Source organism: Cibotium barometz, chromosome 28, assembly GCF_041138505.1.
Source record: "Cibotium barometz isolate CiBa-2024 chromosome 28, ASM4113850v1, whole genome shotgun sequence".
NCBI lineage: Eukaryota > Viridiplantae > Streptophyta > Polypodiopsida > Cyatheales > Cibotiaceae > Cibotium > Cibotium barometz.
This window is the reverse complement of record NC_141073.1, coordinates 24,159,653-24,175,549: the sequence shown is the minus strand read 5'-3', so window position 1 is coordinate 24,175,549 and position 15,897 is coordinate 24,159,653. Positions and strand designations below refer to the sequence as shown.

Below are 15,897 nucleotides of genomic sequence, written 5' to 3'. Positions count from 1 at the left end.
GTGGTTAGCTAAGCACCTAGAGGTTTCTAATGTGCTTAGTTGATTAACATCCACATTTCTCAAAGTATTAATTAATACAACAATCTACCTATTATGTATAGGAGATATGTCATATTCACTTTTTTGTTTTGTTTTTCAAGTTGGGGTCAACTAGGCACATATGTGCCCCATTAAACTAGAAAGGCCAAAGTTCACTTTTGTCGCTTTTTTTGACAGATACATATCCATTCACTCAATTGGAAAGGTGTGATTAATTAATGCTCACACAACATGGGCATTAAATATGACACTTCATACATTTCTCAACCCTCCCATTCAGGATTGCCTTTTAATGGGCACCCTTGTCGGTCAAAAGGATGGGAAGCTGGAAGTTTTTCATAGATTATGTGTTTTTTTTAAATAGATTAGGACTATATTTTGACGGCTTAGAATTATTTGTGCAAGGTTTTTACGTCCAAATAACCGAAAAAGGTGCATGATGCTCATAAGAGATCAAGCTTGAGTCTCCTTAGAGAGGAGAGGCATCTCTCTGATCATCGACACATCAAAAGTTGCATGCATATAGTGCAACTACCAGAGCTGTCGCCTTAGGAAAGGGATAGGAAAATATCCTACGCGATTCCTAAGAGAGACTCAGAGCACTGTCTTGCTACATATGTCCATGAGAGATTACTCTCCCTTCCTATGCTACCCTCTGTGCTGGCTTTCAAACCCTCTCTTCTATCCTCTACCATAACTCTCTGTGCTGGCTTTCAAACCCTCTCTTCTATCCTCTACCATAACTCTCACTCATTCATTCAGCAATCTTAACATGTTAATTGTTGGAAGATCTTCATTTGGCATAGTACAAAATGCTTTGAATCCAAGCTTGATAATTATTACGTTATAACTTCAAAGTTGCACACAAAGACATCATATTAGATGCCACACTTCCTCAATTGATGTAGAAGTAATTTAATGCACATAAAGTGGGCCATTGACCATCATCACAAATTTTCTTTCTCTAATTCATACAAAGTCCTATCTATTCGTTCATTATTTGTGGAACATGCTTGCAATACACAAATTTACTTTCTCAATTTAATAAGAGTCCAATTTATTGATTAATTGTTTAACATGCTAGCAACAGTGTCAGAAAAAAACCGTCTTGCAATGTGATTTTCACTATTCCAATTGAGAAAAACCAATTATAATTTTGCCTGGCCTTGAATTCAAAGATTCAAAATTTTGAAGTTTTAGTTAGAAAGTTGAATATGGGTACCCAATGTTTTTTTAATTAACTAGTTTGATTGGGAGAGATTAAGGTCGAACGATCTTAGTCTGAATTGGCAGGGGAAATTTCTTATCTGGGTGGTGACGTCTCTCTCTCTCTCTCTCTCTCTCTCTCCCTCTCTCTCGGGTCCTAGTTGTTCTAAGCCGAGTCTAGTTGGCGGTGTGCTTTGTGTCGTCTCCTTGGGTTTGTTGTGGTCTCTCTCTTCTCTCTCTCGGGTCCTTGTGGGTGTGGAATGTTATACAGTCTGCAAGGCCCTACATGTGAGTGGCTAAAAGCACTTTGATTATTAAATTTTCAAACCCAATCACAAAAGTCCTCCAAATGGGCTAAACATAAATAATGAACACAAAATTATCTCTTTGAAAAGAATGTGCATGCTTTATGTCCCGCAATGAACCAAGTAGTTTCTAAGGTCTAACTAGAGTTACATTACCAAAGGCGTTTTTTGGTCATCATCTTCCACACCTGTCGATTACACAAGCAATAGCTTTAATCATAAATGTGGACAACAATATCAGTTAAAATGAACATGCTTTTATATAGTCAAGATTAGTAACTGTATAATAATTTGCATGAGAATTTATTGTAATGTAGTGTGTTAGACAATAGCATGGTGTTCATCAATGCAAAACAAAGAAAGAAAGATGGTAAGACACTTAATACCATAATGGTAAGCACATTGTGAACAATGCAGGGGTTTTCTTGAGTTATATCATGTTAGAAGGTATAATAAGAGGGTAAGACAATACCGTAATTTTAAGTACGTTGTGAACAATGCAGCGGTTATATCATGTTATTAGGTATAACAAGAGGGTTTTGCTATGGTAATGTGTATGTGTGTGTGTTTGGGGGGGGAATAAATAAAAATTGTAACGTTGAGTAGTAATATGCTTTGGGTTTGCAGGAATTATTTGCTTAATTAGAAGGTAAATTGATTTATTACCTGGATCATGAGCGAGCTGGCGTGCGGTGGTTTCCTCGTCTTCCAACTTGCTAGCAAGGTCGCTGTGGGCGGCATCATAAGAAGCGTGGAGGCCAAAGAAGACGTAGTAGATGAGCAAGAAGACTGTCCACACAGCAAATCTGATGAAGGAGGCGCCGTCGAGGGAGCCCAACAAGAAGACATTGGCAAGGATGGAGAAAGAAGGAATCCATGGGACAAAGGGCACTCCCCACGATCTGGGCTCTCTCGCTTTGGGCACAAACACGGCCAACCCTAGGGTGCCCACGAACCACACAGGCAAGCTCACTGCATATCCCAGCCACCCCTCCTCGTTTGTTGCCCAGTATATGGCTGTTGCCAGCGACGACCCCAAGATTATCACCAGAAACACCACCAGCAGCGCCTGGTGCCTCCCCTCCGTCTGCCCTCTCACATAATGCCTCCTCACCAATAGCGACAATGCCACCAACATAAACACAAACAGTGTGCTTATCGATAGCAGGTTTGCCAACACGTCCAAGCTCGTGAAGAAGGCTATCGTCGCACTCGACACTGCTGCCACCACTGTTGCATTCACTGGTGTCCCTGTCCTCTCATTCACATACCCAAACCATGGTGGTATCAGATGTGTCCTTGCTATGTGGGTTAAATACCTTGCTTGCCCTACCATCCCCACCAACAGCACCGTTGTCATGCTCTTCAATGCCCCCAACGCTACCACATACTGTGCCCACCTCCATCCCGCTACTTCCCGAAAAGCCGATGAGAAAGGCGCATTCACATCTATGTCTGTGTAGCTCTGAAGCAGGCAGAGAGTAACTGCCATCAGGCAATAAATCAAGGTTACTACAGACATGGAGACAAGGAGACCTATGGGGATGTCCCTTTTAGGGTTTTTTGTCTCTTCTGCCATGGTGGAGACTGTGTCGAAGCCGAGGTAGGCGAAGAAGAGCACAGAGGCGGCGCGGAAAACACCCCTGATACCAAAGGGCATGAAAGGGGTGTAGTTGGCAGGTGTTGCATTGGCTAGGCCTGCGACAATGATGAAGGCTATGATGAGCATGGTGATGGCTGAGGCTATCCAATTGAGGGTGGATGCCCCCTTTGTGCTGAGGCTGGCTATAACACCAGCTAAGAGCATCACAACAACTGCAATGGGGTCCAACAGATTGAAATTCTCTGCCAAGTTTGTGTGTATTCTGAATTGGTCTGGCTCCCTGTTCAGCAAGGTGGCAAAGTAGGAGGTCCATGACCTGCCCAATGCAGCTGCCCCTATCAAACCTTCCAAGAAGATGTTCCCTGCTGCAATAAAAGCTATGAAGTCTCCCAACTCCACTCTCAAGTAAGCAAAGGATCCACCTGTGAAATTTTGGATAAAAGCATGTCATTATGGAACACTATTACTCATGAAGGAACACATTAGACAAGGCAAGATCAAACTGGTACGTAGGTTGTCCTACCACATAAGTCCTGTGTGTGTGCGCGTGCGCGTCATGTGTGCACGTGCACGTGTGCATGCATGTGTGTGCATGTGGGGGTGTGTGAATGCGTGCAAGGGTGTGTGCATGCATGTGTGCGTGCGTGTGGGGGTGTACTGTGCATGCGTGTATACATACGGGGGTGTCTGTGTGCATGCATGGATTAGAGCTCACTGTCTAGCTTTCGAAGGTTGTGACTTTATATTTTTGCCAATTGACGATGCATCTAGAAAGTTTTTGATTGAATTTGAGTATTTTAATCATGTCCAACATGTTATCCTTGAATTGAATTGTATTTCTTTCCTTAGTATGTTAGCATCAAGCCTTGAATAGACTTCTTTGAAACTCACTTAGATGTTAACATCATACCAAAGGAATGCATGTCTATATTACACTCCCATTCATTGTCCATAACTTAGACTAGTCATCCTTCACACGTCTCCTCAAACCTCCTACCCCAAACCACATGCACCAATTCCTCTTCCCAAACCTCTAAATTCTTGCCATGTGGCAGTTTTGTGAAACTCTTCCTTTATATAATATAGAGATAGAGAAGTGCAAGCAACCTCATGGATGACTTCTATTACTCAATTTTTCACAGTTTGGAAGTGCACGCACACTCATACATTGTTTTATTTCCACAATTTAGAACTTTAGAAGAACAAGTTAACACCCACTTGTGATGCAATCCCCATTGTGCTAGAAGCACATGTTTTCAGAAGAGAGTCAAATCTTTTTTTACAAAAAAAAAGTGAAAAAGAAGCTTTTTTTTATATAGTAAATACGCAACCTTTATAAAACCTTCAAGAAATACAATGTGGTAGCTTCATCAACTACAAAGGTTGAAATTCTAGAAAATCCTCTTTCTCCTTTTAGGAAAAATTTCAAGGTATTTTTGGATGTATATTAATTCTCTTTAAGAAGGGTTACCTTGATTTGAATTAGACAAAGAGTGGGATATAGTTTTTGTTTTTGTTTTTTTGTGTTATTGCAAGATATCTCGAAGGGTTAGTACTGAATTGAAACCTTTAAGAGGGATATTGTTCACACTAGGCTAGGAACTCCAGAGAGCTGTTTTTTTCAAAATTAATCAATATAACAAAGACAATGCTCCAAAACTTATGGAGATTTAACACAAAAAAATAAGCAAAGTCTACAGGGATTTCAGCTAAAATGCAAACTTTTTGTCCCTTGGAAATCAAGACAATAATAAAAAAAGGTGCATTTTAAATTTCAGCCCAATGGGATTTTGATGTTTTATTTCATTAAAAAAAAAAAGCACACTGGATTTTAACAGTAACTTACCCGCAACGGGGATTTCCACGGCGAATTCGGTGTAGCAGAAGACGGCGAGCATGGCAGCAACGCCGGCGGCGACGTACGACAGAGCGACGGCGGGGCCGGCGTCATCGCGGGCCTCCTCCCCTGTGAGCACGAAGACGCCGGCGCCGATGACGGCGCCAATGGCAAACCAGCCAAGGTCCCACCACGTGAGCGTCCGCTTCATGGCGTGCTTGCTGCGCGCCCTGATGGTCGACATCTCATCTTCCTCGTGCGCCCTCGCGAACAACCTCTCCCTCAGCCTGTGTGGGGTCTTCCTAAGCGCACCGCGATATGCCGCCCAGCTCTGAAAGGACTCGTCCGGGAAGAATTGATCACCCATCAATAGGATTGTGCTAATTACAGCAGAAATCTGCAGTGATTATATGATTAGCAAGAATCCTGAAAGACGACTGGTATTGCCATACATTATTAATCACAAAGATTGCAATAACTACCCACATCTGTCTAACAATTCGACAATGGGATGGGCAAGAGAATATAATATGGCTATGGCAGAGCCAAGGTTAGCCTAGAGATGAGAAGCTTAATAATCGCATATTAGCAGGCTAAGCGTGGAGCTGCGTCAATAGCAGATGGGCTAATTGCAGGAAACGCACCCATAAAAAAAGCAGTATAGGCTGCAGTCACAAGTTATCTTGCAAGAAAGCTTGTTGAAGTCTGATGATCTCCAAAACACCATGGATAATTATATGAAAAGCTGTGCTAACGGAAGCTCGAGCTCGGAGATGGAAGAAATATACAGAAAGGATTAACGACAGGCAAGAGGGTGTTGTCTAATGTGTGTGGGCAGCCGTTATTTATGATTCATACACGAGGATAGTGCCTCCTGTGCGAACCTCTGCTTTTCACCCCATGGCACACGCCGTGGGCCTTTCCTCGTGAACGGTGGTGGACACTTGAAGTCGCCCATTTTTATAAGTTATACTTTTTAACATTATAATTTATGTAATAGTCACTGATTTGATTGATAAAGCCTTGCCTTGTTTCACAATTTTACCAATAAAATTCATCACACTTGCTAACTACCTAAGTTCTTTTTTATTTTTTTTACAGTTTGGTGAATTAGAAATTACAACTCACACACCCCATCTTTACAAAGCACCACCTCAAGCCGCCATTGGGGTTTGAACCTCCGACCTCGTCGTGAATGGACTTCAAACACCCTAACAAATAGACTGTGCGCTTGGTGGTACCAACCACATAATTTCAAAAAGGTACACTAGAGTCTATAAGATCTTTGCCAACTAACCCTCGTCCTTTCGTTTTACTTTTCATAGCCGACACTGAAATTAAAAAATCACTCTTTCTCCTGGCTTAACCTTTGGAAAATTCAATCATCAAATGGGTCTCGATTTCTCTTTCAGATTGAAGAAGTTTTTTCCTAGCCCCATGATAGAAGGTAGCAAGGCTGTATGAAAACCAAGTAATCAATTATAAAGTTTTGACTTAGAATCCTTAAAACTTCAAAAGAAAAATGATGGTCATCATGACAATGCAAAGGAAGATGTCGCATCTTTGGTTTATGGGGTCATATTTAGGTGCGTGATTCTCCCACTTCCAACTTGTTAAGCCATTTCAAAGCCCTAGTGTTGAAATTATCTGCCTCTTAAGTAATGTAATCTTATTAAGTCGTGGGCATTAGATGTAAACACCATATTAGGGAACTTGGAAAAATCCTAGTTCCCAATTTAGGTAAATTAAGAAAGGTTTGGCTATATTGCTTCAAATCCCATGAAACTCTCCTAGGAAATGAATAAAAATGTATATTTAAAATTTACAAATTTTCAAACTAAATCATAGTTTCTAAACCTTGAAGATCTATTTGGAACTAAAATAGCACGAAAATTTCTTTGCATCACAATTAATTATTATACTAAAGATAATCATAGATAGCTCAAAGAATCACGAAAATTTCTTTGCATCATCACAATTGATTATAATAGTAAAGATAATCATAGTTTCTAATTTTTTTACTTGTATATTGAAGATATCTTTAGACGTTGCAGTACTCAGAAAACATAAAAATATATTTGAATCATAATCTATTATTACGCTTATTATCACATCCCATGAAATATGTATATCAAAACCACGTTGATATTGAAAATATCTTAGAAGTGGTGGTGTTCATAAACACCATAAAATTTTTGCATTACTTTAAAATCATAATCGACAAATACTTCTCTCCAACTATAACATCATGTACTATTTAATTATGAAAATTTGAACTAAAAAAAGGGTTCTCTGAGAAGAGCCATGACATATTCTATAAAAAAGAGTTCTCTAAGAAGAGCCATGTCATATTCTATAAAAAAAGGGGACCATGGCGATCCTTACATATCTTATGTTGTGAAAACCCGCACATGTGACATATCGTTTAGAAAGTCCTTAAAATGTTAATCCTAAATATAGTGTTTGTGACAAATTTAGAGTTGATATGCTCAAGTTATGCCTTCCCCTAGTGAAAGGTACATGGATGTAACAATCATTGGAATGTAGTTTTATTGTGGATGGTTGACATGAACCTAAATTAATGATTGTAACAATATATAATATCAAGAACAAATAGAATAAAATATTGGGTTCAATTTACCTCCACACAAGAGTAAGCCCATGCTTTCTCTTGGTGTACTTAAACATATTGCTTGAGATAGCTTTTGTGGCTCAAAATAGTGTGCTAAACAAATATGGCGACTTCTTTACTTCTTAAGAATAGCTTACTTAAAAGTAGCTTGCTTTAAAAATAGCTTTGTTGAGCATACAAGCTAAATTATTTCAAAAATAGATGTGAATCTAGAACCATATAAAAGTTTACATATCTTGAACCATATAAAAGTTTACATATCTTGAACCATAGATGTGAATCTAGAACCATATAAAAGTTTACATATCTTGAAAAATCAAATATGCACAAGGGAGCTTTCACATGTACTAAATAATATATACATTGCTAATAAATATGGGGTGCGTGCAAGATAAATTAATGGCACTTGTTGTCACAAAATCAAATATTATTTGTCAACATTTAAAATTTATGATCTCAAGATATTCATGATCCCATCATTAGCTCGTCCCCATTATCTAGTCCAATGATCTACACTTGCATCAACTAAGCCAATCGATTAATAAATTAATTGATTAAAAATATAAACAACCATATAAAACTTTATATTATCAAGACGATGCAATCAATACTCCCACACATATATGGATTCACCCATGTGCGCATAAAGTAAGCTACAATCGCTTGGATTTAGAAAGGTATTTCAATCTAAAAGAATTCATGAAAGTGAAAAAAATGAGAATATATATTCCATGGATTAAACTGTAATCCATAATAATAGAAAACATGGAAATATATATTCCATGAATTAAATCCTCATAACATGCCCTGGAGTGACAAGAAATTATCCTTAGTTGACACAAAATCATAAATAATCATCATGGGCTAGTATTTGTTAAAATTACAGCAATGTGATGAGCTATGGTGGATCAAATGCTAGAATCAACATCATTAATAAATTGATTAGATGATAATTAAGATGTGATTAGCGAGTAATTAACTAATAGCTTAATGTAGACATGGATATTCAAAAACCAGCAAATTCTCATTAGGCCAATGCCTCAATTTATAGAGTTTACATCCAAGCATCTAATCCCACTGATTTCTCCTTGATTCACTCCACGTCTTTTGCTTGATTCTCTCCATCTCTCCCAGAATATCTCCACACTTCCTAAATCTTCTCATGCTACCCTTTATTCTCTCCCAGTAGATTCTTCTCGCCTTTTCATAGGTTCTCTCACATTTACACATTCTCTTTTACAGTCTCTATCCAAGGGCTTGTTCCCGCACACACCCTATTTACTTGTATATTTCAACACCTCCCCTCAAGTGAATACTCCTAGCACACCTGGACCCTATACCAAGTTTCCCTCTTACTTGATAGTCCGCGAGACCAGTGCCTAGCACACCTCTCCTCAAGTGAACTTAGCACACCTGGACCCTGTACCAAGTTTCCCTCTTACTTGATAGTCCACGACCAGTGTCTCAAGTCCCTAAACTCATAGTCCTTGACACACTCTCTCTCTATGTGTCCAAGGCTACTACAAGTGCCCGCGACCTTAACTAAAGTGCTCACACATACATCTACCACGTGGCCTACATCATCGGTGGCTCAGAGGTGGTTTTACTTTGTTGGGGCGCAGGTTACACGGGTTATGGGATCTCTCTCTCTCTCTCTCTCTCTCTCTCTCTCTCTCTCTCTCTCTCTCTCTCTCTCTCTCTCTCTCTGAGATTTTCACATAGCTCCTCACTCTGTGGAGCCTCACATCTTCTCTTGTCTTCAGTCTTCTTATCGTGGCAGCTTCTCTTCACGTGTCCGTGTCTCTCTTCTTTCAGTCTTCTTATCGTGTGGCAGCTTCTTTTCACCTGTCCATGTCTTCCTTCAATGCTTCCTTTAGATCTTGTTCTCGGTGTGGATCTTCCTCTTGGGAAGAGATGTTCTTCTTCTTTCATGGCTGGGGCCATGAGCTTGTCCGTCAGTTCTTCTTGCTCCATGTGAGCAACATGTTTAAATGCTTTGTTGATAGTTCTTTTGGGCTTTTGATGTTTATCTTGTATCATTATGCAATGCAAACCCAAATCTATGTGGGAGGTCTTACCTCTTGCCTTATTCTGGACAAGGGTAGTGTTTGATCCCATTTTTACACTGATGTAATGTGCCCAATACATAATGCATATAGCATTCATTCTTATGCACATTCCCAAATGCAACTTTGGCTGTGAATAATCTTGAATTTGAGTGTGATTTGTAGGCATTAACCAAGGGTTAAATGTGATTACCATAAATTTATCAACATAATTTTACCAGAAATCAAGGGTAACCAATTTGTACGGAATGGTTGGAGTATCAAACCAACTTCGAATTGCAATCTGAAGTTATAGGGATCTGTATCAAATACCTAATGGTTTATTTGAACCAAAATACATTGATTAGTATTGATTAATTACTATTTAGCAAATTAATCCTCTGTTTTGTGTGCAAAAACTAGAGTATGCAGGGAGCCCAAATCTGAGGCCTTAGAGTTCAAATGAGCTCAAATCCTTTCAAGGCCATCAATAGCCTAGTAGAGGATTAAGCCAAGAAACACAAGATTTGACCAAACATTGAATGCTTAATCTTTGTTTTACCAAAGCCACCTGCAGATTGGATGAAGAGCTTGGATCTCACTGTAGACTTGATCAAATCAAATTCTGACTTCACCAGCTTGTAGAGCATGATTGAAAACCCCCGGGGCTAAGAGGAAAATTTTAGACCCATTTGATTTGATGAAGTAGAAATCATTGATTTTCTCCAAAAAATGCACCTGCAAATCGTGCTGCCGCCGCCGCCGGCGTTCTGCGCTGAGATTTGTCAATTGCTTTGGGCTATGTGTAGGCCCTTGAGTCTAGAATGAGTCCCTAGAAGGGCTTGGGCAATGGTTGAGCCTACAAGGAGAGGGAGCTCCTCACTGGCTGGGGGTACAGAAAGCTTCTTGAAAATAACTAAAAAAATTGATTATTTTCTAATAATCTACTAATCCCAATTAACTAGATAATGGACTCATGAACTTGATGGATTCTAGGCTAGGCTCAGATACCATGTTAAAATTACAGCAATGTGATGAGCTATGGTGGATCAAATGCTAGAATCAATATCATTAACAAAGTGATTAGATGATAATTAAGACGTGATTAGTGAGTAATTAACTAATAGCTTAATGTAGGTATGGATAATTAAGATGTGATTAGTGAGTAATTAACTAATAGCTTAATGTAGGCAAGGATAATAAAAAACCAGCAAATTCTCATTAGGCCAATGCCTCAATTTATAGAGTTTACATGCATCTAATCCCACTAATTTCTCCTTGATTCACTCCACCTCTTTTGCTTGATTCTCTCCACCTCTCCCAGAATATCTCCACACTTCCTAAATCTTCTCATGCTACCCTTTATTCTCTCCCAGTAGATTCTTCTCGCCTTTTCACAGGTTCTCTCATATTTACACATTCTCTTTTATAGCCTCTATCCAAGGGCTTGTTCCCGCACACACCCTATTCACTTGTATATTTCAACAGTATTCCTGTAAGATGAAATCAAGGAGGATGGATAGGTGACGAGGGCTTGATCAGGGAGCCATTGAGAATATCTGATTGGTGTTCTTTATATTTGACCAAATATCGATAATAAACATTACCTTTTCTTGTTGTTGTCTACTCATCTCACGACAGTCTAAAATAATTTCTTGTTGTTGTCTACTCATCTCACGACAGTCTAAAATAATTTCTTGTTCTATGATTTCAAAATCTTTGTCTAATATTGGAGGGTCATAATATACTGGGAATACACTAGAAGAGGACCTTTGAATGGTTTTAGTAGACTAAGGTGAAAAGACTTATGAATATGTCGATGTGATGGAATATCAAGATGATAAGCATTGCCATTAAGTTTTGTTAGAATCTTGAATGGGTTATAAAATCTAGGGGCTAATTTAATTGCACGGTGTTTGCCTACACTTTTAAGTCTTCTTTTTTCTACATGAAGCCAAACATAATCACCTTGTGTTGTAAAGAAATTAGCTTATGTTTCTTAATTACTTGATTAGTATATTTTGTTTGGGATTTAGCTATGGCTTCATGTACTTGATCATTTCGTGCAAAAGTAATAGGTAAACCAATTATGAAATCCATAGATATTTCTTGCCAAGGACCTTTAGGAATAGGCAAAGGCATTATTAAGACATGTTATTTTCCATGATGTCGTTTGATTTGTTGGCAAACATGACATTCAGAAACAAAGTTCGAAACATCATTCTTTATGTTAGAACAATAAAAATCATCTAGCACTTCTTGCTTTGAGAGTAGTAAGGATTCCTCTATGACTAATGTAAGGAGGATTGTGAAATTCTTTTAGAAGGAGTTGTCTAAATGGAAGAGTTATCCATAAACGTTTTTTAAAGAAAAGGAATTCATCATGATATAAATAATTATCAATGGGAAAATAATTTTTAGAGTGTAGTTTCAATTATACATTATGAAAGTCATGATCATTCTCATATGTATCATGCATAGCATCAAAAGAATGTGTTGCATCCACCATAGCCACCATCATAGCTCAAGAGGGCAAGGAGCTCTAGTCACCACCCGGTTGTAGAGGGGAATGTGGATAACACCACACTCCCGGGAATTTAAAGGGCATGCCTACCCCCATAAGCCTACCCAGTTGCCCAAGTGCTCTAACTTGAGTGCCCTCACCCTTAGACCTTGGATGTACTCGTCGTTTGCACTGTGGCATTTAGGTTTCGCATCTAGTCGAGCTCTCACGTGCTGTTACAGGCTACGTGACATTACCGGGCCCTTCTAAAGAGATTTCGTACATGAAAACAAACTGGGGAAAGCTTTTGGTAAGTACATTTAGTTTTTCTCACTTGAGACCTTTTCTGACCTATCCTTCCACTTAACAATTGCCTATTGGTACACAGTACACCTTGTGTTTTGATCTTTGAACCTAAGAATTCTCCTTGGTTCATGTGGAAGTGCAAAAACTCCAAGGACTCAACTACAACTTTAAGACAAACTATGTTACCTTGGTGATATATTTTTTTCACATGCCACTGACATGAAAAACTAGATATACTTGAGAGCTCTTCAACAACTTAAGTTTGTATACTACACTACCAACAAAGAGTTGAATATTCTCCTTTTATAGCTCTACAGCCATAGGAGATATAGATTAGAATCCATGCAACAACTTGAATGGAATAAATATAGTTAATAAATTTTTGAATATCAAAAACCAAATTCAATAGGTGGTACTGATTGTTTTACTGCCATATGCACAAGCATATTCTCTAGAACTTGGTTGACTTTTTCAATCTGACATCAAACTCCAAATGATTGGCCATATACTGAAAGTAATATCCAAATTTTGAACATTCCCCTTTAAAAGCAACTATCAAACCTCCTATCTTTATCTAACACTATATCTGCAGAGGTAGGCCATATAGCAGAGCTGTTTGATAAAGAACCTTTTAAAATCAGATGTTTCGCATCCTTTTATTTGGCCATCTTTGTCAACCTATTTAACCTTCTATCACATAGCACTACAATAGAATGAGGGTTTAGCAGTGAAAATAACAACGTTTTTATAACTAAAAGGGTAGCTAGGTGTCGGGCCATTTTTGTTGAGAAACACTGCTATTTTTGTTGCAACGGGTTCGCTACTCATCAGTAGCGAGAATATCACTACTCAGTAGAGACATTTCGTTGTCGAACAACGAAATATCGTTTTTGATTAGCGACTTATATTTTCGTTGTTGAGCAGCAAACGCTCTACATAACAAAAAAAAAGCTGGGGCAGACTGGGGAGTGTGCACAAGACTCCCCAGTCTGCCCCATGTCTTTTTTTAAAAAATTAAAATAGAGTCACAATTTCAGATTTGTAACAGAAACACAAATATAAGAAACACATACATTGTGGGGAGAATGCAATTGAGCCCAGAAAGTTATAATATTTCAGAAGTTATTGGGCCTTTGGCCATATATACATAAAGTTTTTACAATGAAGAGGTGTCTAACTGGAATCCTCATCGGATTCCGAGTGATCTTCATCATCCGATTCCTCATCCTCTTCACTTGCTTCATGCTGATAATCTGGATCCTTCTCTTCTTCTTCCTCTTCATCCTACATACATGTCATCAAGCGTAAGGTAAGAAAGAGCATTAAAATACAATTAGGTGTAGAAAAGAGAATGGTTTAGGCAACATATTACCTTATCAGCTTGAGTCCCCAAAATAGACTCATCCTAGCATACACCTCGCGTACGCATCCACGCCCACAATTGCAAATGGGAGCTCCATACCCATAGTCATATTCCTCCTTTGTTGGGTCACGCCTAAAAACCCCCCTCTACAAAAAGCAATTAAGAAAATATACAATTATTTCAAGAAAACAATATAGTACAAAATGAAATGAAAGAAGAGAAAAAATGATCCTTACAAAACGAGCAAGAAAGGAGGATTTCCCACCACCAGAGCTGAAGTGCGAAGCTCCTTGTCATCCCTCAAATACCCTACCAAAACTGCAATGCAGGCGCATCTCTACCTCCTCATCTAAATCCTCATCGTCTCGCTGATGAGAGGAACGCAAAAGTGGCGAGCCACGAGAGGAACCTAGTTCCTAAATTTCCCTTCCCCGACCTCTTCACCTCCTGCTTATTGAAGGTACAGTAAGCTCCTGCGGGGATGCACATGTCGATGAAGCGTTCAAGGCGCTGGATGTAGGAGCGGGCATATTGTTGAATGTACTTAAGCAGCTCACTCAACAGGCACCCATCGATCATTGGGGCAATGGGGAAAGGAGATGGAGTGGGGAGCTAAGTGCTCCATGTATGCAATCTGTGTCTCATAATGTTGGGACGCTAAGTGCTCCATGTATGCAATCTGTGTCTCATAATGTTGGGACGCAAGGGCGAGCTAGCCATGTGAATGCAAAGAGATAGTGTGAGCTCGTGCTTGGTTTCTATCGCGTGAAAATGAGAAAGAAGGCACCTTTGGCTATTTACAGTTAAAATTTAAAGTTTAGCCTTTTCACACTAGACCGCTAGACAAAAAAATCACAGTTTGCAAAAATATTAAGATTTCAATTAAATAAAGATCGGTTAAAAAAGAGCTCGCTACAAAATTACAAGCATGTCATCTAATCTAAAATTGTTATAATGTCTTGATTTTTTGCCTCTCTTGTGACATTTATTTCATGTTGATCTCCATCTCCTTGTTGACTTGAAAGCTCATCATTGCCTTCACCTCGATCCTGAAACTCTTGCCCCTCACGTGCATCAGAACACAGAGGCTATTTTCCCATATACCCAGTTCATCTTTAAGCTCTTCCACATGTCTACTATGTGTTGGTAGGGCTATGCACCTTGCTGCACAAAATTCAAGGTCCCCCATTTGCCATGATTTTGAGACCATGGTTGTTCCCTCCTTATGCTTCCCAATCTGCAAAAATATAGAAAGTGGCATAATAACCAGAAAGTGTAAGGGTTAATTCTAGACATGTAGTGGAATCAGATATACCTTTCTTCTCATCAACTTGAAACTTGACACTTCCACATTGTTAAAGCCCATGATGCTAAAGTGTTGACGCAGGTCTGCTAGGCTCCAATGCTTGCTTGCTGCCACTCGCTCAATCCATCCATTTTGCATCGTCATACCTACCTTAATAGTAGGCACAATTTCTTCTTCTGAGATTTGAAGTGAGATCCATGTCCCGTGCTTTTGCATCCATCTTTGGTAGTGCACACGCATGTACAAAATAGAGCATGCCTTCAAGAACCTGAAAGACATTGTAGAATCTACTACATTGCACTTATACACATCACCTTGATGTGACCCCTCATTAACCTCCCAACCCTCTCCTAGTAATCCTTGAACAAGGTTAGACCGTACCTCCTCACAAATATACATTGTTTTTGTTTGGTACATTGGCATGGAATTGAACATGTGCACAAAAACATGTAAAGGACAAAACCAATTTAGCCCTATTGACCTAGATGCCTTTTGAAAACTTGAGTGATGTCTTGATATCACTTAACTTTAAGCATAAGATGATCCAAGCATCAGGTTTGGGCCATTCGGGATTGTTAAGAGGAGGGTTGGGGATCTCTTCTAGCTTGTCAAATAAACTTGGTTTTTTATCTACAAAATATGAGTGAGAAAAGAAAAAGATATTGTTCTGTAGTACAAGATCACTTGGGCTTTGAGATACAAACATTGCCTCTCCAATGGATGCATGCATAGCATAGAAAACTTCAGTGAGG

The 15,897-nt window shown here is 39.1% G+C and overlaps 1 protein-coding gene across 3 annotated transcripts; it reads right to left on the bottom strand.

The window, feature by feature from the left end:
* Positions 1 to 1,600: 1,600 nt before the first annotated feature.
* Positions 1,601 to 5,876, bottom strand: LOC147622671 (cationic amino acid transporter 1-like). Of its 3 annotated transcripts, none has more exons than XM_086822243.1 (4): positions 5,635 to 5,876; positions 5,000 to 5,387; positions 2,217 to 3,575; positions 1,601 to 1,738 (listed from the first exon to the last, which is right to left on the bottom strand). In XM_086822243.1, the coding sequence occupies exons 2-4, from the start codon at positions 5,355 to 5,357 to the stop codon at positions 1,698 to 1,700; spliced, it is 1,758 nt and encodes a 585-aa protein (XP_086678369.1). In that variant the 5' UTR covers positions 5,358 to 5,387; positions 5,635 to 5,876; the 3' UTR covers positions 1,601 to 1,697. The 3 variants fall into 3 exon arrangements, with proteins under 3 accessions (XP_086678369.1, XP_086678370.1, XP_086678368.1); XM_086822244.1 differs by having other exon boundaries at positions 5,477 to 5,855; XM_086822242.1 differs by having other exon boundaries at positions 5,000 to 5,855.
* Between the last annotated feature and the right edge of the window lie 10,021 nt (positions 5,877 to 15,897).